Raw genomic sequence first — 25,705 nt, forward strand, 5'->3', positions numbered from 1 at the left:
ATGTGCTCAGTAAATACTTGCTGAATGGATAAAACGGAGTTGTATAGGCACAGAGAGGGCAAATGTGACGTAATGGAGTTGTAAAAAGCGTCAAAGAGGAGGTACTATTTGAGCTGTTTTGAAGGATGAATTTAATCCCCAGGTGAAAGAGGAATAAAAACATCTCTGAATTTACCTCTCTTCCGAGAAATATGTACTCGTTCTTTTTTTATCCTGGATCCAGAGGAGCAAAGCCTGCCCTGCTTAGAGGGGGTTTATCACCACAATCAAGCATCAAATGGGCCTGAGGGCAACTGTGAAAAGTTCACTTGAAATGTGCAAACTCACCTCCATTGTAAAAATCTGCCTCTGAATAAGTTATATGGAAACTATGCATCTTTTCAAAACTTTCATGAGCCAGTTTTCTCCTGGAGCAATTTTCCTCTTTTGTTCTTCAAGATGGCCATAACAGACGTTACAGCGTGGGCTGTAAGCGGGAGAATAAATAAGGTGGTAAGTCCACTGGAGTATGTGCATGGGTCCAGGGAAGCCCCTGGTTCAGCGATGAGAGTAGTTGATTTTCTTAGTTTACAGTGTCTGACCTAAGGGAATATGCAAACACCCTAAGATGTAATCAGCTTAAGTACTTTGGTAGTTTACTCTAGCAAAGCCTCTTCTATAGCTTACTTTTCAATTCATGGATCTAACGAGGTCCCGCTGGGATTCAGGGAGGAAAGCGTTAATCTCCGCAAAAATTTTTCCCGTCACCATAAAGTCACACCCTTTCAAGACGTCTACTAGTTCACTCTCGCGAGAGTATGAAAAACGTCGTGCTTTTAATTAACCCCGCCCCCATCCCTATTAGTTGCCAGGCAACGATGTAACTAACCTCCACAGTGCTGGTAAACTTGCGAGCTTGTGATCTTTCTCCTTCACAGTTCCAACCTTCTTCCGGAGCTAGCGACAGCGATTCCGATTTGAGCCCCGCCCCCTGGAGCCTGCGGGCGCTCGATTGGTGGAAGATTCTCTCCAGGTGAGGGCCAACGCGAGAGTGGGCGGAGCCAGGCAAGGCACGTGATTCTCCGGAGACTGGTGTGCCGGACCCCGGCCACCGTGTCGGCTCCTGGCTGTCGCGTTACCGGGTAGGTGCTGGGGCCACAGCCCGGAGGGATCTTAGGAGGGGTCCTAGGGTGAGCGACGGCTGTACAGCACCTTGAAGGGGTTAGGCGGGCGAGAGAAGGGGGGCTGCGTGCACCCTGATGAGGAGCGGGAAGATGAAGCCTAGCTGTTTCGGGGAAGTGCGGGCCCCCAGGCATTGCCGGAGTGCGGACGTTTAGGGACCCAGAGCCGCAGCTGACGTGTGAGTTAGAGGATTTGTGTGGTCAGTGGAATAACAGTGCAAGATCCTTGAAGCAGTAGGACTTTCCTTCCTCACGAGTCCCTTGTTTGGGTTTGCGCAGTGAACTCGGGGCTCTCCCACCCCCGTTCGAGTCAGGACTTACCCCTTATTCTGAAAGTGATCTTTCAGAATAAGAGAAGTTATTTACCACCAGAATAAGAGAAGTTATTTGCCACCTCTTTGCTCCCCAGTGTTTCTTCCATAGACTGCTTCCTAGGAGATAGATGGGGAGAGGGTGCGGTCAAGGGCTTGAGAGGAGAAATAGTGACGTGCTAGGGCTGTCCCCGGGTCTAGCTACAGTTTTTCCTTAAGGGAACATGTTTGAGATTTCCCCACTTATTTTTTTTTCAGAACTGAATTCTACCATTGGACTGCAATTACTTTATGATAATGAACTTGATCTATTTGCAACCCATCCCACCCCCAGCTGCTGCCACTACTCTCCCCAGATTCTTAAATTGGAATCTGAGGTCAGGAAGGAACTTGGATAAGCCACTTAGTTTGATAAACGTCAGTTTTTCAATCTGTAAAATGGGGAGAAGTAATAATGGTAGCAAAATCTGTTTTATTATGGGATTATTGGAAGGATTGAAGGAGATAATTCATGTGAATGTACACTCCTAAGTCAGCATTATAGATCGGGGTTCTGGTGCAACTCTTCACAGATAAGGAAACAGAGGGCTAGGGACATTCATGACTTATCCTAGGGCATGTAGCTATTAAGTGGGAGAATGAGGGCTGGACTTGACCCTTGGCCCAGGGTTCTTTCACTTATACCGCACTGATCCTCTTTTGAGTATTTTGAGGGATATTTCCTTCCTTCCCTTCCTTACATCCCCTTTGTCCCTTCCAGACATCCCCTGAAGAGCTGCCATGTCTGGGAATTCTGCCCCTTCCTCAGAACAGAACAACAACAACTATGAAACCAAAACAAATCTACGAATGTCAGAGAAGAAATGTTGTGAGTGTTGGTAAAGAGGAGGGGCTGCTGTCTCCCAGGATTTTACCTTGAGAATATTGCTGTAATTCTAGACTTTGCTGCTTGGTGGGAGTGAGAAATAGTTCTTCGACATGGTAATTTAAAACAAAGTCTACCAGGGGAATTTCCTTTCTGAAACAAGTAGACTCAGTGAATTGTCTGTCCTTGGGGCTAGACTGCTGGTGTAGCCCATCATTTTCTTTTTTTTTTTTGCGGTATGCGGGCCTCTCACTGTTGTGGCCTCTCCCGTTGCGGAGCCCAGGCTCTGGACACGCAGGCTCAGCGGCCATGGCTCACGGGCCCAGCCGCTCCGCGGCATGTGGGATCTTCCCGGACTGGGGCACGAACCCGTGTCCCCTGCATCGGCAGGCAGACTCTCAACCACTGCGCCACCAGGGAAGCCCTAGCCCAGCATATTCTTCCTGCTTTCTTTAACTGAATCTCTATCTCCCCCACCCTGGGGGTATCTGCACAGTTGATTGATGCTGCAAGTTAGAGCCAGTGTTATTGTACACGCAGTGAGTAAGGCTGAGTAGCAGGGTGCAGGAATTCCTTGGGGTTGATACTGTTAACAGTTTCCCTTTATCTCTTGGGCTAAGTTTTGTGAGGGTGCTGCTCACAGCAGAAATTGCAGGTAAGAACCATTAGCTTATTTCTACAGGCCTAAGGGGAATCGGCCCTGATATTTCACTTCTCGCCATGTCTTGGGCACCTTACTTTCTCACAGGTTTAGTCTTTACACTCTGCAGACTATTTTCCCTGCAGGTTCATTGCTCTGGGGATGGGTTTCACAGGAGCATTTCCATGCCCATCTTTTAGACAGAGACAGCAGGTGGGTTTGCAGAGAGATGAAGTGTTGTTTCCTGTCCCCATGCGTCTGCATGCCTAAGCATCCTTATAGACTGCAAGACTGCAGAGCCTAGGCCAAAAGGTCCTGAGCAGTTTGTCCCCAGATGTTTTGGGGAACCTCTAGGAAAGCTAACTCTTGTCCCTGCTACCAGGTTCCTCTGGAACGCTATCAGTCAGTTCTTCTCACTTCAGTGGTTATATATATCAGCAGGTGGAAACAGCCAACTAGCATGAGACCTGGAATCATCTCATGTTGCAAGCTTTCCCCAGAGTCTCAACCTTGATGTCATGACCTTGTCAGACTCGTGATTCATGATGGTCATCTCTTTTCACGTAGCACTGATGAGGCTTTTGGGGGTTTGGGCTGCCTCAGAGGCAGGTTGTTTGGGTGTGATACTGGGGTTGGTGCACCTCTATGATTAGGGTCTTCTTTCTCCGCCAGGGCAGGAAGCCAGGTACTGAGGGCAAACACCCTGTGGAAGATAACTAGTATAGCATGACGTTTGAGTGCAGCCTGTGGAGTCAGACTGCCTGGGTTCAAATTTTGGTTTTACTACTGCCTAACTGTGGGCTTTTAACCAACTTGCTTTTCTGCCCCATGCCCCAGTTTACTTTTTGATAAAATGGGGATACTAATAGTATCTCTCCCCAGAGTGATGTGAGAATTGAATGAGTAAATACAGGACAGCTTCTAGAAGAGTACTGGGCATGTGGCTAAACTGTGTTATTTTTCACTGGTGACTCTATTTGCATATTGTGTTTGTTCCTGAAACATTATATATAGATTGAATTATAGTCTAAATGCTGTGCTGGGAGCTCACTTTTTAAAAGAGCTCTGTGAAGAATTATATTTTCAGTAAAAAATGTTTTCTCCTCTTGTTTGACAATATGGTAACCCAGATTTGGGGATATGGAATGCACACTTTAAATAGAGGTGCCCTTGTGCTACTAGGACACTTGAGCCCAACAAGAGCAGAGAACAGGTGGTGGTGTTTGGGGGTCAGGGGGAGTTGATAACTGTGGGAGTCTCTGACCCTGTGCAATGCTCAGTGTCAGTCCTTCTAGTTCTGCTTTTTCTCCATGGGACTCTCCTGCCTTCCTAACTTTTTTTGCATTTTTTTTTGCCTTGAGGGCTTTTGATTAGTCAAAGCAGCAGTAATCCCAGGTCTCTTTCCTTCCTCTAGACTCTAATTCCTGATCTCTCCTTTCCAAGTTCTACCCTCTTCTCCCCCACTGGAGGTATCTGGGTTATCCTGAAGCCACTGTCATTCATTTACCCCCCCCCCCCCCCCCCGCTTCTCCTTTCGTGGTTGGACTGTGGGACTGTGACAGTCTATGAGAGTATGTGTTAGTTTATTTCCCTTCTCTCTGTTATTTTCCTGTATCTTGGAACAGGCTTCTTGGGCTGCTTAGTGTTCACACCCAGCAGTTGCTTTATTAATAGCTTTCCCGTTATCCCCTTGCTGTTAATTATACCTGTTGTTGGCTGACTTTGACTTGGGAAGTGCCTGAACTAGAGAGCTGAAGAATGTCTTTAGGGAGCCAGAACCTCCAAAGGAGCAGTACTGGAATTTCAGCTGCTCCAGGGATGGGGGAGAAGGGGGGTTGGTGCTGGCTGAGATGCCCTTAAGGTGCTCAGATAACTGGTTTCAGGGCTCAGTGAAAGCAGTAATTAGGGGTAGCAGGGAAGGTCTACATGCTTTTCCTTCTTTGTTTCTTTTATTCTTTGATATTTTGAATAGGTCTGGAACAGACAAGTCCTTGTATGAACCTTCTCCTAATTATAAAAGCAATACATGTTCATGAAAAATTCACACAATACAGAAAGAAAGTAAAAAGCAAGAAAATCTCACCATTTCTCCTGTCCCTGTTATGTTTGATTCTTTCCAAAATCTTATTCTGGTGTATCCTATTAATGGAAATAGGTCCACACTGTACATATTTTGTTCTACCATCGCCCCCCCCCACACACTTTTTTTAAGCTATATTCTGGACATTTTTTTCATGTCGATAAGTTCACATTTACTTCATCCTGCATGGTATTGCCTTGTGTGGATATGCCAGCCTCTCCCTGATGGACATTTACATTGTTTCTAATTTCCCACCGTCACAAACAATGCTGTAGTGAGCATCCTTGCACATACACCTGTTTGTGCTAGCAGCTTTCCCTACAGAAATAACAGGAGGAAAGGCAGACACCTTTGAAACATTGATCAGCATCCCTCAAAAGTTCTACATTGTTAGCTGTTTTTAATATTTCAAAGCGCGTGATAGAAATTGGGCATTAAACTATAGCTTCGATGGTTAACTAAAACATAAACTTTCTTAGCATTTGGCTGCAGAACTTCGATATGTTATGCTTATCAGTCAAACGGCAGGACATAATTGGCAGTTTTATGACTTCTGATGAATAAAAAGAAGATATTACTAATGAAGCACACTTTAAAGGGCAGCATATTTCAAAATATTGGGGATGTTTAGAGCAAAAAGTGGAAGATGGCTTGGTCATGAGAAAGCCGGGAACCATTGGCCTTCTAGACCACCCTTCAGGTTTAGATTAGAGAGCAGAGTTATGCTGGCCACATGGCTCCCTTTGTCAGGTGCTGACAAGAGCTGGTACTAGGACTGATTGGGCAGTCATGAAACCAGGAGTCTGGTCAGAGCCCTGACCTTGACTTTATATTGAGGGACTGTGGGCCAAGCTCTTCCCTTTTCTGGGCTTGAGGTTTTCTGTCCGTAGGAGGAAAGTTATCCCACCTTCATTCCCTCGAAGTGTGTTCATGAAGGGAAAATAAGTTTAAGATTGAGAAAGTGAGTTCAACCTTGTGTAAAGAAGGTAGAAGAGAATTTCAGGATTGAAACAGCTTTCCGTTCTTTGTCAAGGGATAAGTTACATTGTCTCCAAAATTAATCAACATGCAGTGTCTACTGTTCAAATTAAGGTGGTGATGGCTTTGTTTTTTAACAGGCAGGACAGAATGTACCTAGTTTTGCCCATGTGGCAATTCGAGATAGGAAGTGTGGTTTAGTTTTGTCCTCCGGAAATTGAGCAGCTCTGGTTGCACCAGGTGTACGTGGGTGTGTTATGGGCAGAGGTGGGAGGTGTGGTGCTGGGGGCCACCGTGGGGAGTCCTTGGTGGCCTGTGTTTTCTTTTGTTCTTAGAACTCTCTGTCCAGTTTTGTAAACATGGAGCAGCTGGTTCCCTGGTCGGCCTCAGAGTGTCTCCCAAGTATCAGTTCATTTTCAGCTTCAGGGAGGATAACAGGACCTTTGGGAGAAGTGCCTAATGGGCTGGAAGGTGTGGACCAAGCAGTACTAGAAGTGCAGGTAATGAGCCAAGCCATGGTGATTGAGAAGAGTGCAGTGCAGGGCTGGAGAAAGTGAAGACTCAGGAGGATTTCACTCCTGAAACCTGAGGCAGCTGATCTGTTAGGGGTCAGAAATCAGGCATGAACATCAGCGGAGGCTACAGCATGGCGTTTGCTTGTCTTTGTGCTCCCTCTTTGGACAGAGATGAAAGTCACTTCTGTTGCTCGTTGCCTACCTTGGAGGGGCTCCTGCTCAGGCCCGGAAATTTTCCGTGTGCGTAGTAGGTAAAGGACTAAAAGCCAACCCCTCTGACCCCAAGTCTGGGCATCCACCCCTCCCTCACCGCCAGGGCCCTGTTTGGCTTCTGGGTACTTCTTGCCAAACACCCCTAGGAAACTCTCTTCCTTCCGAGCTCTGTTCTCTACCCACACCTCTCTGCCCACTTCTCCACTGAGATCTTTTTACATTCCCCTCTCAAAAAGAAAGGATGACGTTCCCATCCAAGTACCCCAGTTTTGCTGAATTGTTTCTTAGCCTGACAGGGTCACCTTGTCCCAAGGAAGAAGAGTGGCAACTACTTGTGGGGCACCCTCTGAAAAGCAGTGCTGGGAAGACGAAGACAAAAGTGGTTCTTCCCCATCTGCACACAGGGCCTCCCTCCTTTCCCATCTGAGCCCTCCCAGATGACCTCAGTTTGGGTCTTGGCCCCAGGAACGTGGCTGGCAGCTTGCAGGGAGGGCACTCTGCCACCACTCCTCCGTGGCAGGATGGACAGGAAGGAGCCAGCGCCTGTGAGCAAGCTGATGGTGGAATCAGAGGCTCTTTTTATGGAGAAAAGCTGCCCAGGAAGCACAAGATCAGGATTCTAGGTCCAGCCCTTCCCATGACTCATTGCGTGTCCTTAGGCAAGTCACCTGGCCTCTGGGCATCTACTTTGCCCCCAGCTGCCCAGTGAGACCTGTCTCTGTAAATGAGCATTCCTGAAATCAATTGTATTCTGAAGAAGGGCGGACCAATGGCTATTCCTGCTTTTAAACTGTCTTGCTTTCACTTGGGCCTTTGAGGCAGGCTGGCTGTGATGCCCATGTGGGCCAGCTTTACCACGAAGCTTCCTGAGGTCTAGTCAGAACCTATGTCAGGTAGGCGTTGACACAGTCTAAATGGTTTAGAAGTTCTGGCTTAAACTTTGGCCTGAGCACAAAGGCCAAAACGGGTTAAGGCCAGGCTCTTTTTTCGTGGGCAAACTCTTGCCTGTGGTTCTGAAGGGATAGATGAGATCCTCAGGATAGAAACTCTGTTGGATCTGTTATAGGAGCTGGCTCAGTGCTGCACTGGTAGAATCTCCAGGCCCAAGACTTTCCTCCATGGCTTTATCACTGCCGTGTTACTAGATATTCTCATGCTAAGGAAGATGCTATGGTTACTGTCCTTCTAATCCTGGCCGCTTTTTTTTCTCTTTCCATCTTGTCCACCTCTGTGAAGACCTTGGACAAGTGGGAAAGACGTGTCTTAGTTTAGGTACTTTCTGGAAGTCTACATGACCCTTTGACTGTCTTTTAGGAGGGTTTCCCCGATATCTGCTCGGTTTGCCTTTCCAGTCCTCCTGGACACTGGCCTCATTGAGGTGTATGAGGATCAAACCTGACCATGAAGTCCCAGCCCCATGCACAAACCTTACCTGACCCCTCTTTATTTAGTTTTGTTCTGTTCCATTTCCCTCTAGCGTGGGCATCCTACATGACCAACTCCCCGACCCTCATTGTTATGATTGGCTTACCAGCCCGGGGCAAAACCTACGTGTCCAAGAAACTCACACGCTACCTCAACTGGATTGGGGTGCCCACCAAAGGTAGGTGCAACCATGCATTCCTTGGGAAAGGAAGTGATCAGTTCCTGGGCCTCACAGGCCTCTGGGAGACTTATTCTTCCTGGCATCAAGGATACAGGGTTCTCTTGGCAGCAGTAGCGGTTGCTTCCCGGTTTACTGGATTTATTCCCTGTCCATATACTTGTTCCTCCTGGCCTGGCTGAATTGGCCTAGTTTGGGGGCAATGCCTTTGATAGGAGTATTAAGAATTAAATGAGTACAGAGCTTTACATTTCCAAATCCCTTACATCTATGTTATCTAGCAGTATCCATGTGGAATAGCCAAAATGGCTGAGGAAATTGAAAGTCAGACAATTTAAGACTTGTCCAAATTCTAGTAAGTCAGAACTTGAACTTAACCTGATTCTTAATCTGGTGTTGTTTCCAACATACCATGGTGCTTTTTTCATCCCCTTGGCCACTCTGACATTAGACCAAGAAGTCCCCTTTGGGACATCGTATTGTTTCACTGCTGGAGGGTATGGGTGTCTTCTGCAGTGTTTAATCTTGGGGTGTATCGGCGTCAAGCGGTCAAGTCCTATAAATCCTATGACTTCTTCCGGCATGACAACGAGGAGGCCATGAAGATACGCAAGTGAGTCTTCTAGGCCTGACTGCCAGGCCAGCTCTTTCTTGGCCGTCATGAGACTGGATGTGATGGGGCTTGGTTTCCCTTTCAGTAAATATCTTGTGGGGATTTTAAGTGGAAGTTATCTGCTGGGCAGCTCGCCATGGGCTTGGGTGGGTAGAACAGGGCTCAGAAAGTTGCGTGTGTGCTTGTAGGCTAAGCCTCCAGAGGGGTAAGACACGTGCATGGGACAGGGGGAGAGGAAAGACATAGGATGGTAGAAAAATCTCAACGGGCAAGCTGAAAGGTCTAATTAGGGAAAATTTTTGATCAGTGGGGAAACTGAACAGGAAAGGGTGTGATCCCTGTGGCACCCCGGCTGTTCATGTCTCTGGCTGTGCCTAAGCTTGGCCCCGGCCCAGTCCTCTGGCTGATTCCTCTGCTCTCTCGGCAGACAGTGTGCTCTGGTGGCGCTGGAGGATGTGAAGGCGTATCTCACGGAGGACAGTGGGCAGATTGCGGTAAGCCTCACCTGCCTCCTCCCCCGTCTCCCCCCTTTCAGCAGCCTGGCTGCACCGCCCCACCTTGGGTCCGCCTTGATGGGATTTCATTTCTCGGTCCCCGTTCATCTGTCTTGTGGGCTCTCTTCCCAGGTGTTTGATGCTACCAATACCACTCGAGAGAGGAGGGCCTTGATTCTGAACTTTGCCGAGGAGAATTCCTTCAAGGTAGAATCTGCCTCCAAGCTGGAGGAGGAGGGGTGAGTGGAGGTGGGGAGTTAGGAGGGACACGCAGATCTGTTTGATTCTGGTGGGTGAGGACAGGATTGGACATCAGATTCTCTCCTCTTGGTGAGTCACCGCCAGTCCTTGAGTGTTTTCTTTCAGGTCCTTTCTCAGCTCCTTAGCCTGTATGTATGAGGCCCTGGGGACGTGGTAAGAGCTATTTTTAAATGAAGAGGCCTTGAAGGCCACTTTCATGAAAGAAAATCCCAGGGGATGTGGTGGCTGCGGTGGAGCAGATATGAGCGTGTGCTCTTAATTAACAGCCTGGCCATTACTGACTCATTGATCACTGCCTTCTCTCCCTGGCCAGGTGTTCTTTGTGGAATCTGTCTGCGATGATCCCGATGTCATTGCTGCCAACATCCTGGTAGGTGACATCTCCTCACACCACCACCTCTTTATGCCTTGTGTGTGTGTTGGTGGGGGTGGTGTGGGGAGTCAACCCAGTAATGAAAGAGAGAAATAGACATGTTTAACAACACAGGGTGATCTTTTTGATCTGCCAGAACACCATTTTGTACTTCCACACTCTTCCCTTGGGAAAAGAAAGAGGCTTTGAGGAAGAAAGTAAGAATTAGCTCTTGAACAGAGGCCAAACTTAAACTGTAGTAGCCCTGGCCCTGTGTTCTGGGTATTAGCTAGACGTTGAGACCCAGGTATGTTCTTAGAATAGATCAGACTCTTTATTATCTGTCAGGGCCACCTTACAGGAAGGTCATCTGCCCACCAATTGTCTAATATTGAGGTCAGCATTCTATGCACTGGGCACCTCGTGCTGTGTGTGGTCACAGCTTATGCCAGTGCCCATTTGATGGTTGTGCTGTGCTGTGCTGAGTGGATATCCATGCACTGTGTCATGGTGGTGCTCTCCCAGCAGTGTGGGAACTTGCTGAAGAGGTGTCTGGTCTGAGTCAGCAGTGTATCAGATCAAGCACCCTATTCTAATTGCCCTTGGGGAGAAATTGGATCCCATTCTGTTTTCCCAGGAAGGTACATAAAAGGATTGGGGCCCAAGAACTGCTTCAGCTGCGTGACTGCCTCTGTCCTTCAGCCAAGGGCAGGCACATGACTCCCCAGTTGTCTTTCCCTTCTTGGTTGCCAGGGTCACAGGACAGGGAGGGGCTGCTCAGTGAATGGGGATTGCCAATGCTCCAGTGAAAGGCCACTTCTATGGCCTTCCTTTTCTTTATTTAGCAGTGGCTGTTGGCAGGAGGGCTGTTAAGGGCAGACCTCTGACTAGGCCCTGCTCTCCCTGTGATTCCAGGAGGTAAAGGTGTCGAGCCCTGACTACCCTGAAAGGAACAGGGAGAATGTGATGGAGGACTTCCTAAAGAGAATTGAGTGCTACAAAGTCACCTATCAACCCCTTGACCCAGACAACTATGACAAGTAAGGTTTAAGGCCAAGGTTTGAAAGGCCTGAGGCAGGGGTCTCATTTGAGAAAAGAGCCTTTCTCCCCTTGTCCCTAGACTTCCCTCTGACCATCCAGACCTCTGTTTACATCATTCCAGGGAAACAAGGTATGGATTTGTGGCCTCTAGGCAGATTGAATCTTATACCTGAACACTGGAGTGTTCTTTATCCTGAGTTCTTCTGGTCTGTCCTCTAGAGCGTGATTTCTCAACCTTAGCATGATTGACATTTTGAACTGGATAATTCTGTGCTGTGGGGCTGTCTTGTGCTGTAGCTGTCTTTAGCAGGATCCCTGACCTGTGCCCGCTAGATACCAGTAGCAATTCCAAGCTGTGACAACCAAGAAGGTTTCCAGACTTTGCCAAATGTCCCCTGGGAAGCAAAATCACCCCCTGTTGAGAACCACTGCTCTAGGTCAGTAGTTTTGAATTAGGGTATTTTAGGACACCTCTTAGAGGTGTGTCATCAGTTTTTGATCAATTTTTAAAGTTTATTGTGTGTGTATAGGTATATATATATATATGTACATGTATAAAAATATATAGTAATACATATGAATATATGTGCATATATTCCATATGTAAAATAACAATATGTAAATTTATTTTGCATAAAACAATATATTGTACTTGTGTATGCATATATAAATATATATATTTAAGTGTTTTTTATATATTACTTACTATGGCAGTGCCTATCAGCAGTGTGGCATAGAACACAGAACACAGGTTAACCTGACGTGTGTGGGCGAAAAGAGCTGTAGCAAGATGCCAAGTCCATGTTGAAGAATGACATGTGCACAGGGAGACCCGTGAGAAGGTGGCCTTTGAAAAAGCATGCAGTCAGTACAGCTCTAGTCAGATAAGAATACAGCCCTGAAGCCAAGCAGATGGCAAGACAGTGTGCATAGCCACTGTTAAATTGCTTCAGTGGTCTGCTTCATCTTTCGAGCCTTTCAGTTCCTTCAAGTATGTTGCCCACAATGTTAGTGTTTGCAGGTGTTTCTCAATACAGAAGTTGAAAACCACTGCCCTAGATATGGCATAATAGTATATTCCTCAGTTAGCCCAAAGTCCTACATAGAAAAATATTCTAGAAGAATGTGTGTGTGTGTGTGTGTGTGTGTGTGTGTGTGTGTGTGTGTGTGTGTGTGTGTGCGTGTGTAGATGTTACCTCTGGTGGTAGGGCTATGGGTAATTTTTATTTGCATCATTCTTTCTTAAAAATATTTTTTTTGGAATAAACACTTATTATTTTTATAGTGAGAACAATTCCATGATGGCCACAAAGCAAACAGTCTATGTGAGTGCCTTTGAGAGAAACTTGATTTATGTAGATGGGGGGGAACGCACAGAGATCTCTGTCTATGGGTCTGCACCCCCCTCCTCGCCCCTCCCCGCTGGTAGATGCCACACTCTGACTCCATCTTGACCGCCTCAGGTGGGCGCTGTGCTTCTCAACAAACTTCAGGGTTAGCAAAATCTTCAGGTCATCCATCTAGTCTAGCCCCTGAGGGGAAGCCTGAATTCTGTTTATCTAACTTAGCTACAGTGCCTGGCACAGTGTAGGCACTGAGGAAATGGTACTGCCTGATGAGAAGTTCAGGAAAGTTTACTGCATCTTTGTTCTGAGGAGCCATCCATCTCTTTCCATTTGATTCCTTACATTTGGGTCGGGGTGTGGCAGGAGAGGCAGAAGAGCTGCTGGGAGCCTGCAAGTAACTATACAGATCCTTTCCCCTCCTCCTGTTATCCTCAGATTTTCATACCCAGGGGACTTTTTTTTTTTTTTTCCCTGCTCTGTCCCAGGGATCTTTCTTTCATCAAGGTGATAAACGTGGGCCAGCGATTTCTAGTGAACAAAGTCCAGGACTACATCCAGAGCAAGATCGTCTACTACCTCATGAATATCCATGTCCATCCTCGCACCATTTACCTTTGCCGGCACGGAGAGAGCGAGTTCAATCTCTTGGGAAAGATTGGGGGTGACTCAGGCCTCTCCGTGCGGGGAAAACAGGTGAGTAGTTAGCCAGCAGGCTGGATTTCCCAGGCTTAGAGTTAGAAGGGCATGGTGGATGTCATCTCTTTGATCCCCTTACTTCTTACTGAATCCTATTGGAGTTTAGGCTGTGGTTTCAGATAGTCAAGCAAGTAAAGAGACGTTTTCTTATTCACTGGTTCTAGCTGTGTATTGAAGGGTGCGTAACTCGGAACCATTTCTGCTGTGATCATTCAGCCGTCCCATATTTATTGAGCTCAACTTGTATGCTCAGCACAGTACAGGATGCTCTGGTTAAAGTTCATTTCCTCTTGGGTTTATTATAACTATGTAGCACCTTTCAGAGTTTGACTGGGGTCATACACATTGTCCTTTTCAGGCTGAGTTAACAGTCCTCTGTGTGTGTGTGTGTGTGTGTGTGTGTGTGTGTGTGTGTCTGTGTGTGTCTGTGTGTCTGTGTGTCTGTGTGTCTGTGTGTCTGTGTCTGTATTTCCTTCCTTCCTTTCTTTTTTTTTGGCCGTGCCATGCGCGGCTTGCAGGATCTTAGTTCCCCTGACCAGGGATGGAACCCGCGTCCTCTGCAGTGGAGGCGTGGAGGCCTAACCACTGACCGCCAGGGAATTCCCTGTGTGTGTGTGTTCTTTTAAAATTTTTATTTCACACCCCAGTTTGCCCAGGCTCTAAGGAAGTTTCTGGAGGAACAGGAGATAGCAGACCTCAAAGTGTGGACAAGTCAGTTGAAGAGGACTATCCAGACCGCTGAATCTCTGGGGGTGACCTATGAGCAGTGGAAGATTCTGAATGAGATTGATGCTGTGAGTAGGAAGGTCTGATGGCTAAAAAGCCTGTAAGGGTCTCCTATTCAGGCAGGAGCTCTCAGAAGTCACCATGTGGGCCGTTCATCTAGAAAACTAGAAACACCAAGTAGAGACTTTGAGGAAGCTGAATCTATGGCCAGTTTAGGGAATAAGTGGGAACAGTGCACCCCCAATCAGGGCTTCCTGCCTGCTTGACACACCTGTGCCAGTGATGGGACCTGAACCAAATTTTGACCTAGCCCCTGGCACCTGGAGAGGGTGAAGCTCCATTTGGACCCTTCATATATTTTCCTCCTAGGAAAAAGAAATAGCTGACAACTCACTTCTTTAATTTCTGCTTAGGCCACCTGGTCAGCTGTTCTGGAAGTCCTTTCCAATTTGTTCTTGGCTTTCTGTGTCCTTGAGTGCAAAAGTAGGCACTTTTTCTTTCCTTCCTCTGTACCCTTTTATGTCTTCTACAAGAATTCTCTAGTGCCTTCAGTTTCCCCTCCTTCCCTGCTTCCTGTTCCTTTTATCCTGCTGACTTTTCTTGACCTCTAAGTTCCCCACAGCAGTAGGAGAAAGCGGCAGCTTAAGCTAGAGAGGCGGCCTCCTCTCCCAGGGGCCCCTCCCCCTGCTAGTCGGTCAGTTGCAGTGCATGAAGGGAGCCAGCCCAGTGCCTGGCACGAATGCCTAATATTCTTCACGGGCGCCTTTTCATTTGGGGGGCTGTGTGGGTCCAGTTCGCCTCTTCCAGCCATGTGGCTCTTGCAGGGCGTGTGCGAGGAGATGACTTATGCGGAGATTAAGGAGCGGTACCCAGACGAGTTTGCGCTTCGAGATGAAGAGAAATACCTGTATCGATATCCTGGAGGGGAGGTGAGATTTCCCTCACGAGGGGTGACTGCCCCACCTTTTGCTAGGGGCTTGGCTTGAGTTTTGGGGAAGGATTGAATGTGAGTTTGGGGACCGAGAAAGAGTACTTAAGGCATCATTTAGTTTCTCTTCCTACCTTTGGGGCCTGCTGTGTTGAATTCAGCTCTGGCAGTCGGCAGTCCAGTGCCTCATTGATTTGTTAAGATCTCCAGAGAAAGGGTAACAAGATAGCCTCTGTTGCTGAGTATATGTTAGAATCCACCTGGTCTTTTGTAACTTCTTTTCTTTTCATTCCACCCCCACCCAAGCAGGTATAGGCCCCAAGTAAATGTATGGGATATGAATGATTTTCCTCTCATCTGTGGTGTTTAAGGCTGCTTGCTGGCCCAAGTGGCTTTGTAGTCTAGGGGGGTGAGATAAAGGTAAATAAAACAACAGGGCTCTAGGAAATCCCTAGGAGCCTTTGTTGCCTTGCACTCTTGCCTATTCTGTCGAGAGAAAAAGAACCCCACAGGCTGCATTCAGATTTTCTCTTCTTGACCTGCAATTTTCTCGGTCTGAACATTGCTCTTGAAAAGTCTGAGTATTCTCAAGAGGTACCAGGGCTGGGGGTGGTTAACAGGCGACACGAAGGCGCCAAACCTCCAGGAGGAAAGCCAGCTGGGGAGAAAGGAGAAGCGGCCTCTTAACTCTGGACACAGCCACCGACTTGGCTGCCAGCTTGCGCCTCCTACCAGCCCACCCCACTTCCCCCACAGTCGTACCAGGACCTGGTGCAGCGGCTGGAGCCTGTCATCATGGAGCTGGAGCGTCAGGGCAACGTCCTCGTCATCTCCCACCAGGCTGTCATGCGCTGCCTCCTGGCCTACTTCTTGGACAAGGGTGCAGGTGCCATTGGAGGGAAGGACTGGGCACACATCCACAGGGAGGGGGCTGGACTTGGGGTGGCACCAGGATCCCTGGCAACGAGACCTCCCACTCTTCCACTCAAATCAAAGTACATTCTTCAGGCAGCAGTGTGGGGCTCCCAGCAGCCACTGGGCCAACTACTTGCTGAATTTACTCTGCTGATACAAAAACCGCCAGTGGAGAGCAACTGCTGCTTTAGCTCTTGGTCCTGCCTGGCTAAAGGGGCAGCACTGCGCTAACACTCCTGGCAGCATTAGAAAAGTGGTTGAACATTCCCGGCTTGTTACTTGGGCTACTAGGAGGGTGTTATCTTAGAAGCATCTTCATCCTTTGGATTCAGGGTAGACGGTTTCTGGGGAGAGCAATAAGGAAGTGCTGCTGTCTTCTCTGATACTCCCCTCCCTTCCCTTCCTGATCTACCTGAGCTGCTGGGAAGCCTGCAGGTTGACCTTTGGGGTACCCACGGTGCCCCAGTCTTCCCTTGTGTGGGGCCCTGGCTGCAGCACTTCCTCTTGCTTTGCCTGCAGGGAAAGATCTAAAGTGGGCTTTTTTCCTTTCTTAGCCACTCAGTAGCTGGGGTGGCTTCCTTGGAGGCTATGTTGATAATTGTCTGGGGGTTTAGAGGAGGAGATGTCTAACTCCAGGTCAGGGTAAAGAAAACTCAGGAGCGCCTCAGATGCTCTCTTCCACTAACTTGACCTTGCTTCATAATACTGAGACTTCCTCCACCTGGTCTTTCTGCTTTCAGATGAGCTGCCGTACCTGAGGTGCCCTCTGCATACCATCTTCAAACTTACTCCCGTAGCCTACGGTAACTATGAGCCTCGGAGCTGGGCAGGAGGTGGGGATAGAGGAAGGTCAGGAGTTTTGAATTTTCTCTGGTTTGCCTAGAAGTTCAACTTCCTCACCTGTATCTAGCAGGGAAGTTCCATCAGTGCCTTCCATTTTTAAAGGGATGTATGTATGTATTGGGGAATATATATGTTCTTTTATTACCATACTGAAACTAAGGAATTTTTCTTTGAGCTTTTTTTCCTGAAGCCCTCTCCACTTTCCTCTGTTTTCTCAGGCTGCAAAGTGGAAACAATTAAACTTAATGTGGAGGCTGTGAACACTCACCGTGACAAGCCAACTGTAAGTATTTTGCCACGGATGACATGCTGGTTCCCCACCACTTCGAGTCTTTGAACCTTTGACATCGAGAGACTGGGTTTCTTTTACGTACAAAAGGAAAACCGATCCAGAACTCATGTCCCATGTAGTCTGCTCACTTCCAAAAAGAAGAGATGTTGGAATTACTATTTTTTAAAATCAGTATCTCTTTCCTGAGTCTTAACCTTGCGGATTGGCTCTTGGAAATCCAATGAACTATGGAAAGTGTTTGGCAGAAGTGAAATGCACATTTTCCCCCCAGAAAGCACTCCCTTTAGAAAGCAGGATCCAGAGGTGCCTGTAAGGCGGGGTCAGGAGATATAGGTCTGTTCCTAGGTCTGTCCTGGTAATCTGTGTGTGATCTTAAATAACCCCCTTCCTTTCTTTGAGCCTCTTTCCTGCTTTGAAGTATGGTGCTCAAGGAGCTTCTACCCCCACAACCCTTAGTCTCCCGGGGCTGGGGGACCAGGCCGCGGCCCATGTCTTAGGAGAGACCCCATCCGCAGGAGGCTGCTGTGGTTTAAGAGTGAGCTTTTGGCTTGGCTTTCATTTGTGTGGTGTCCCTCGTTTCCAATCAGAACAACTTCCCCAAGAACCAAACCCCTGTAAGGATGAGAAGGAACAGCTTTACGCCTCTGTCCAGTTCGAATACAGTAAGGCGTCCAAGAAATTACAGTGTTGGGAGCCGGCCCCTCGAGCCCCTCAGCCCTCTCCGTGCCCTGGACATGCAAGAAGGGGCCGACCAGCCGAAGACCCAAGTCAGCATTCCGGTGGTGTAACCGTGTGTCTCCCTCCCATCCTGGCCTCCTGCCCTTGTCACTAATCACCAAGGAGTCATTTAACTTCCAGCTCCCACCCCCCCACCCCCACCCCCACCAGCCCCACACTGTGGATCTTAGCAGAGAATGTGAGGTCCCGTGTTTCCAGACCAACCCTAGCTAGTGTACGGTGTGAGACGTCTCCCCGCCCAGGGGCAAGCTGGCGAGTTGGGTGTTTTAGGACAGGTCCTCGGCTGGGGGGGGTCTGGAGGAGGAGAAAAAGGGATCCACCCTCCTGGGGTGGTTGGCAGAGCTGGGGCTGCGGCTGAGCACGCCGTGGTTCTTGTCCATCCACAGTGTCTAAACTCACTAATGTCCTTGTGTTGGTAAAGTGGGGGCAGGGTGGAGGGGGACACAGAAGCCCATTTGCCCTCCACCTTTGTCTCTTCCAGGTGTGCTTTACTCACAGTCCTGACCTGCCTGCTTTCTTCCCCCGTCTCGTGTCCCCTTTGGATTGCCCAGTGTGATGCATGGCATTGTTGTGTGTCTGTCTAGGAGGGAAGGGGCAGTGGGTGGGAGAGAAGTCTGCCCTCCATTGACGTTCTCTGCAGTGGGCCTAGATGGATCTGGACTGGGGGAGCCTTTCTTTTCCCTTCTCCCTTCCTCTCAAGCCAGGTCCTACAAGGGTCAGCCCAGGCTACAGAACATCCACAGATGTTCTAGAGACTGCAGGTAGACATAGGATGAGAGTTCTTGCCTCGTTTCCTGAGAAACAATCCTCAAGTCTTCAGTACCCTGGGGGAAGCTGGCTTTCAGCCTGTGTGAAATACCTTGGTTTGTATTTTTCAGACATAGGTCTCTGGGCTGCAGAGGTGTGAGGTCTCTGGGCTGCAGAGGGGTAAGGTTTAGGAGAGTAGGCTGGCCTCTAGCTCTTACAGGGCTCTTGGAGGAGTGTCATACATTTTCTCCATTGGTTCCTGGCTTCTTTGCCAACTACAGGAACTTTCCTGCCAAAGCCGGTGACCTCCAGGACTGTTGAGAAGGACAGAGTGAGATTTAGGAGTCACCACTGAGGTTTGAATTGCTCAAGGGAAAGGCAGAGAAGAGTTCACTAGAGCTGCTAGTGAACTAGTAATTTTCAACACATTCTAGTAATTCTCAACACATTCTCCTTTTTAAGTCAAAACATGTTCTGCGTGAGCAGTGTTTTTCCCCAGATATTGGGAAAGCCTGGTGATAAATTAAATCTCCCTCACTAGGGTATTAATTTATATCATCTTGGTGTCTAGAGTAGTCTTAGAATCCTGTGGGGTCTAGCTGTTGACTGTTTACACATTTACTTGTGTCATTTTATTTTTTTCTGCAAGGTTATGTTTAGAGTAGGGATTCTTAGCCCCTTGGTGGCCCACGATGGTATACCTCCCCCAATTTTGTATACAAAATACATGAATATACGTATGTGCATTTTTCTGAGAGGCGAGTCTAGAGTTCTCATGAGATTTTTAAAAGAGAGAGAGGACTCCGTACCTTAAAGTTATCAATCTGTCTCTTAGAGGTGACCAGTGAGAGCAAGTTAGCTATTTACCAGGGATGTTTCTGTTTGGTAATAGGAGGCCTTTTGTTGTGCTTCTCATCTAAGAATCTTCATTAGAATCCCCTATAGAACTTTTGAAACATGCACATGCCTGTGTCCACTCTAGGCTTAATTCTGACTCAGTCTCTGGGATTAGGGTCTGGGCATGCATGTGTTTAAATAGCTTCTCTGATGATTCTGAATCATACTCCAGGTTAGAACTCTATTTTGTGTTGTTGGGTGGAGAAACAGTAGTTCCCTGAACTAAGCGTCAACCTGGGAATTCTGAATTCCTCATGGTTTTGAAAGGACAGTTTCCTGGAGTTAGATGTGTGAGCAGATCACAGTATTGAATGAAGTTACCCCCTCATTGTTACTTCAGGCAGCAGCCTGTTCCGGCTTTAACACTTTACATTGCAGGGTGATGTGGAACAAATCACTATGTCGTATAAATGTCCTATGATAATAGCTGAGAATTTTAAGCACCCTGGAGAGAGGTACTGAGATAAAACTTGTGGGATGATAAAGGTTATCATCACAGGCAGCTGGCTTGTGACCTTGAGTCCTTTATTCCTACATCCTGAGTAGGACATCACAGCCAATCTCAAAGACCACTTGCCTAGATGCTGCTCTAAATTGCCTTCCAGACATAAGGTAACTTCCTATTCCTGTTTAGCCATTATATAATGTGTACCTAGTGTCCATGTTTGTGGGGCTTTGGGCTGGGTGGAGTGGTGGTGGGAGAAGGAGACACCAAAGCAGCAGAAAAGGTCCTTGCCCTGAAAAAGTTATTTTAGAGAAAGAGCATATAATTTATAATAAATGAACATTTGTGAAAGAGCAACACGTTGAGTCTGTAAATGTGGACGTCGAAGTGGAGTAGAGATTCCTTCTGACTTCTTTCTTGTCCTATATGTATGAGACTAAAAGGGTTGGGAAGTGGGAATGTCCCCCAGAATGACGTGGTCTAGGAGGTGTGTGTGTGGCACTTTTACAAGGTTGTCTTGTCTAGCTTTGCTTGGCTGGTGGCATCTTTAGCCCAAATGGGCATTCAGTCTTTTCTCTTGCTGTGAGGTGAGAGTGATTCAGAACTAATGCATGAGAAGGAGCATTTTGATCCAAGATTTGGCTTTGGGCTGTGCGTACTCCTAGCGAGAAGAGAATTCTCTAGCAAACTAGCATTGTTTTACCTTGTTATAAACCCCTGCATTAGACACAGGGCACTGGGATGTTCATTTGGGTTCTCAGCCTGCCGATATTTTGCCATTCTCCCCATGTGTTAGTTTGCTTCCCCAAGAAGAGGAGTGAGGTGGTCTTATAATTCTCAGATTGGACATGAGAAATTAGAACTTGACAACAGCAAGGATTTCAGCGTTGTTTGGTTTTTAGAGCAAGGTCCCTCCAGAGAAGTTTCAGCAGAAAGGAGCCAGGAGAGCATAGAATAGAAGAGAGCTCTTATTCTACCTTTTAGAGAATTCCTGTTCCCTATCCTTTCTTTCCTGTCCTCCTCTCCCCTTCATATTTGAGTGTGTGTCGGTAGTATATACACGTTACTCTGATTATGTGTTTATCACGAATGCTAGTAAGAAAGGATGAACTCCAGAGTACCTTTTGCTGAGGCTTTCAGCTGTGTTATGGGAGAAATAGGTGAAGGCTTTAGCATTTAATCTACTGGTAGAAAATTAGGAAAGGAAAACAATCACTGTATTATCTTTGATAATCACTGATTATCTTTTCCCTGCTTTAAAACTAAATAAGGAATTTCGTGACAGATGTGAAGAGGAATCTAAAGCAGATTTAGACAACTAGCTTCTCTTCCTATATCTTAATCCTTAAATTGGAATTTAGCTCTTATTTATTATCTGTATTGTTTTTGCTTTTGTTTTGGTAAGGAGATTGTTTTGCATTCAGTTGGAAAGTAGAATAAGAAAATCTGTTAAAAACACGCCGCCACGGGTCTGCCCCATATCCTTATCTCTGGTTTTTGTTTTTTTGTGTTTTTTTGTCCATCCCCCACCCACCCACTACCTCCCAAGAAGTTAGGTTTAGGAGTGCAAGATATTTGTATCCTAGACTGAACGGTTGAGTGTTTCCTGTGAGGATCTGGGTGTTCCTCTTTGCAACCCACATTTGATCTTCAGAGACACTGGCATTTTGAAGAAACATGATACGGCTGTTTGGAAATAAATCCATCTTATGGTGTATCTGTGAGTAGAAGGTCTGAGTACCAGAGAAACTCACTGATGCTTGGGGTAGCCAAAGGACAAGGGGAATAAGTGCCTAATAATTGAGGGAACTCTATCTGGGTTGTATAGTCTTATGCATATTCCATTGTCTTTGTTAAGCCCAGAGGCCATGTTGTGTTTGTTTTCCAGAAATTTGATAACTTTACATAGGTTTTCCGGTATACATTTTGACTTGTGTTTTAAAATATTTTACTTTGAATTAAATAATTTTATTGGAATTAAATATTGTAATTTGAATCAGGTTGCAACATTGGCAGGATTGATCTCTGACTTCCGATCGAGGTGACACAGACATCAGAAGTATGTCCAGGAATTTGATTTAGACTCATCATGTCCAGAACACTGGATCTAGAATTATCTATGTGCTGACTGCCTGACAGAGTGTGGTAGGGTCCGCATGCTGCCTGACAGATTCTGGTAGGGTCCCTATGCTGACTAACCAACAGGCTCTACTAAGATCTGTAAGCTGACAAGTCTGACTGTTTTCTAATTGTACCAGTTGACACTGTATGCATGTTACTACAGTTCTCTGTCTATTGTACATGTCCTACAAAGAAAGGAAGTAACCACTCCACATGTTTTCTTTAGGGGGAAGTTCTATACACTATGATTTTAAACAAGTATTTCTTTTAGAGCAGTAGCCAAATTCTAATCATTTTATAGAAAATGAAGGTTGAACATCACTTGTAAGTTATTTTGTAAACTCAGCTAAGGAAATGCCTGCTCAGAGCCTGACACTGTTACCTTTACTTGAAGTCATCCTATCCATTCCCCCATTTCTGGGCAGGACTTCACTTTCTGAACTTTCTGTGTCCTCAGCTTCCCTGCTATGGGCTGCAGCATTCCATTGGATAATGCTGCTGTTTTTAGTCCGCTACCCAGTTGCCTCTTAATTATAATATAATCAATAAAAATGCAAAGGAAATGTTGGCAAAAGTATTCTTTTCAGTAAGGCTTTCACTGCGGATCCATGACCAATTTTTAGCTACTCAGTGTTTTTTGTATCTGAATTGCTTGTGTCCATTTTTTTTTCTTGTGTTGAAGTAACAAAATGAATTCATTCTGATAATGGTGATAGTTTCGCTGTGGCAAAAGCAAAGGACTTGTTGCCAGCTGTGCCCTTTGGAGGGATTGGGAATGGGCTGAGCACCACTGGGTTAAATGGAATGGACTGAGTTGGGAACCGAAGCAATAGCGCTATCCTGCATGTTTCCTAGGCAAAGCTGTGTTGAAAGAAGGAATGTTAATCCTTAGCAGCATTCTAATTTAATCTGGTGACACTGATGTCAAAATATGGCACTCAGATCCACATAAGGTGTATAACTGTATTTGAAATGTGTTTTTGTGTGTGTGTGTGTAGAATGGGTAAATAAAATTGTTGAGTAACTTGAATCTATCAGAAGGCTTCTGGGTTTTTTGTTTTGTATTTTGGGTTGTGTTCTCCACCACTCCCCCACCCCCAAAACTTTGCCTCAGGCTGCTTGGCACTTGAGCGTCAGACCAGCAAAAGCCAGTCCACAGAGTGACTGGAGTCCTTGGTGGAGGCGTGGCTCTCTTGCACCACCTTCTGGGGAAGGTGGGAAGGACATTATAGAAGGCACCTGAACTTAGTCGTGTGTACTTTTTGGCGCCTCTACAAGAATTAAGAAAAAATTACCTTTGACCACACTGTGCTCTGACTCGCACTAGCAACATGGAACTCATTATTTATTGTGGGGAAAAAAAAAAAACCTTTGGCGATCTCTTAGAATTTAGTGGACTCTTCCTTCTAAAATATTACCTTCCTGTTTCTAAAGAGATTACAGCTGGTGGGGTAGAATGGCATTTAACTTCTTCGGGGATAGGAAAAAAGGGTGGGATTGTGTCACTATTCTCATGCCTTATTTATTCCTTGTTACCTTAACAAGGACCAGGAGCTCATTAGACATGCAGGCTCTTGGGCCCCATCCCAGGCCTGCTGAATCAGAATATTCATTTTAACTGGATGACGAGGCAATTCAGACACACATTTAACATTTGAGAAACACTGTTCTCGGGGGAAGAATTTCTCACAAGTTCAAACGTTGGATCCCAGTTTATGGGAGGAAGTTGACTTCTGCTCTGATGACTGATTTCAGGATGGACCGGGATAACTACAGCGGTAGGGACCCTCCTCAGAAGCCAAGTAGCCCCTGCCCACAGTATCATTTTTTTGGCCTGGTCTTTTGGCTGATGTAGCCTAAATACTCTCCTTTTACCACGGGGCTGCCTACTGCTTCCGCCTCCTATCTTGGATATGTGGCTTAGCTCCAGGTCTGAAAGGAGTGCTTGGTCCAACATGGTCACAAGGTCGGTTCCTCAGGGAAGGAAGCTCAGGACTAAGCCATTAGAGTTTGTCTGACTCCCGAGGGTAGAGGGGCGTGTGCTAGCCCACCAACGTGTTCACGCACGTGTGCGGATGTGGGGATGTGAGCCGCGGGGAGCGCTGGAAGGGTGGGTGAGGGTTCTGCTCAACTTCCTCCGTTAGTCATTTGGCGGCGGTGTAATGGCTTTATTTCTCTTCCTCTCTGGCTCCTAGGCGGAGACCTCGCTGGCTGTGCATAGGCTCTCCTCTCCGGCCGCCCCCGCATTGCTCTCCTGATGATGTGAAGGCTGAGGCCAGACCTCTGCGGGAGACTGGCCTACTGAAAAACTTGGCATGTCAGCTCCAAAGGGGCTTGAACAGGAAGTTCAGTGGGGATTGGACATTCGGGGCCACCCAAATGAGCCCTGAAAAAGCAGCACCACATTTCTTCCCCTCATGCCTAATGGGAATATCAGTTACACTGAAAAACTTGACTTCCCTGTGCCTCAAAACATTTCACAGCCTGAACCAATTTCGTTTTGATCATCTCTTTGCTAGGTTTGGGCCAAGTTGGTCAATCCTGTTCCATTTTGGCATTTAACATCTGACCTGTGACTGTATCCCTAGCTGGCTTTCGTTGCCTAATGTGCAAATGTACCTCTTCAGATTTAATTGTTTCCAAGTGAGAGGGCTGAACTCCAGCAAACCATTTCTGTGCTGTAAGAGCTAGTCTCTACATCCACTACAAGTGAGCAGGCTAGGGTACAATATACATAGGTTTGCGGTCACTTTTTTGTCACATTGGAAACGAGACAAATTCATCAGGTGAATGGAGGGTATCTGAGAAATTCAGTCCCTAAAACGTCTCTTCTGCGGTGACGGAAGAGCAGCATTAGTAGCAATCTTTTTGTTTAGAGAAGTTTTTCTTGTTTCAGGCCCCTTGAGGGCAGGATCTGACTACAAGACTCCACAAAATATGTACCCTTCTTCTGAGTTCTCTTTTGTAGCTACTGTATTTTCTACCTGATACTGTGTGCCTCTCACAGCTGAAGAGGGCTGACGTCATCCTCTCTCGTGGTTCGAAATGAGGGCTGGAGAGAAAAGTAGGGTGCCATTTGGATCACATGAAGAAGTAAAAGAAGTTTCCTTGGGAATCAACTCTCCCAAGGACTTCTTTTGGTTTCAGAACAGGTGCAGGGAGACATGCCCTTCTGTGGAGTCTGCTACCGTGATACGGTCTCTAAGAAAGCTGTGGTTATGACTTCAAGAGCATCTGGTCTTCTAATCCCTTCCTCCTAGCTAATTGTCACTATTGTGGTCTACTGGTCTCTTATGTAGAACCTTGGGGGAATGGGATGGGGGGACACCAAGCCCTCAATGCATTAATCATGTGGTTTCCCTTAAAGATAAACCAGGTAATTATTCCTTAGATCAGTGATTGTCAAATGTATAAATATGTCCCTGCAGATGCGATTTTAATATGTCACTGCTCCTGAAGGAAGGCATGGAAGCTCCCAAGGATACTATATCTTACAAGCAAAATCTTTTTTTAAAAAAAAAACAGAATAGTAAGTTATTAGCTTTTTAAATTTTTTCCCCCTTTTCATTCAGATGCCCACTTGCTGGTCAAGAGGGTGAGTAGCAAGAAGATGCAAAGCAATTTTCCCGAATGGTTCTTGTATACTGTGGATGATACAGGACCCTGTTACCTAAGATGTGATGTGCTGGGCTGCTGGCAGTTCAGCAACCAACTAGGAGCTTATTTTAAGTGCACAAAGCTGCCTCCAGAAAGTCTCCTGACCCTGCTCTGTAGCAGGTAATTTTCATCTAGCTGCTCATAGCATGTTGTACTGTAATGATTTTGTTCTTGTGATGCAGGTTTCTTTCTGCATCTAAATACACTGTCTTTTGATGATCTGATAAA

At 46.7% G+C, this 25,705-nt stretch overlaps 1 protein-coding gene across 8 annotated transcripts; it reads left to right on the plus strand.

Moving 5' to 3' along the window:
• The first annotated feature begins 207 nt into the window (after window positions 1-207).
• PFKFB2 (6-phosphofructo-2-kinase/fructose-2,6-biphosphatase 2) lies at window positions 208-25,705 on the plus strand. 8 transcript variants are annotated; one of them, XM_060130271.1, is made up of 18 exons: window positions 208-492; window positions 918-1,121; window positions 1,730-1,848; window positions 2,232-2,339; window positions 8,240-8,365; window positions 8,882-8,978; window positions 9,406-9,472; window positions 9,605-9,679; window positions 10,047-10,103; window positions 11,001-11,125; window positions 12,958-13,165; window positions 13,816-13,962; window positions 14,719-14,823; window positions 15,579-15,708; window positions 16,478-16,540; window positions 16,799-16,863; window positions 17,460-17,651; window positions 24,016-25,705. In XM_060130271.1, the coding sequence occupies exons 4-18, from the start codon at window positions 2,252-2,254 to the stop codon at window positions 24,076-24,078; spliced, it is 1,608 nt and encodes a 535-aa protein (XP_059986254.1). In that variant the 5' UTR covers window positions 208-492; window positions 918-1,121; window positions 1,730-1,848; window positions 2,232-2,251; the 3' UTR covers window positions 24,079-25,705. The 8 variants fall into 8 exon arrangements, with proteins under 8 accessions (XP_059986254.1, XP_059986283.1, XP_059986273.1 ...); XM_060130300.1 differs by lacking the exon at window positions 1,730-1,848 and having other exon boundaries at window positions 8,817-8,978; XM_060130290.1 differs by lacking the exon at window positions 1,730-1,848 and having other exon boundaries at window positions 17,460-17,639.

This window comes from Lagenorhynchus albirostris, chromosome 2 (genome assembly GCF_949774975.1).
Source record: "Lagenorhynchus albirostris chromosome 2, mLagAlb1.1, whole genome shotgun sequence".
Taxonomy (NCBI): Eukaryota; Metazoa; Chordata; class Mammalia; order Artiodactyla; family Delphinidae; genus Lagenorhynchus; species Lagenorhynchus albirostris.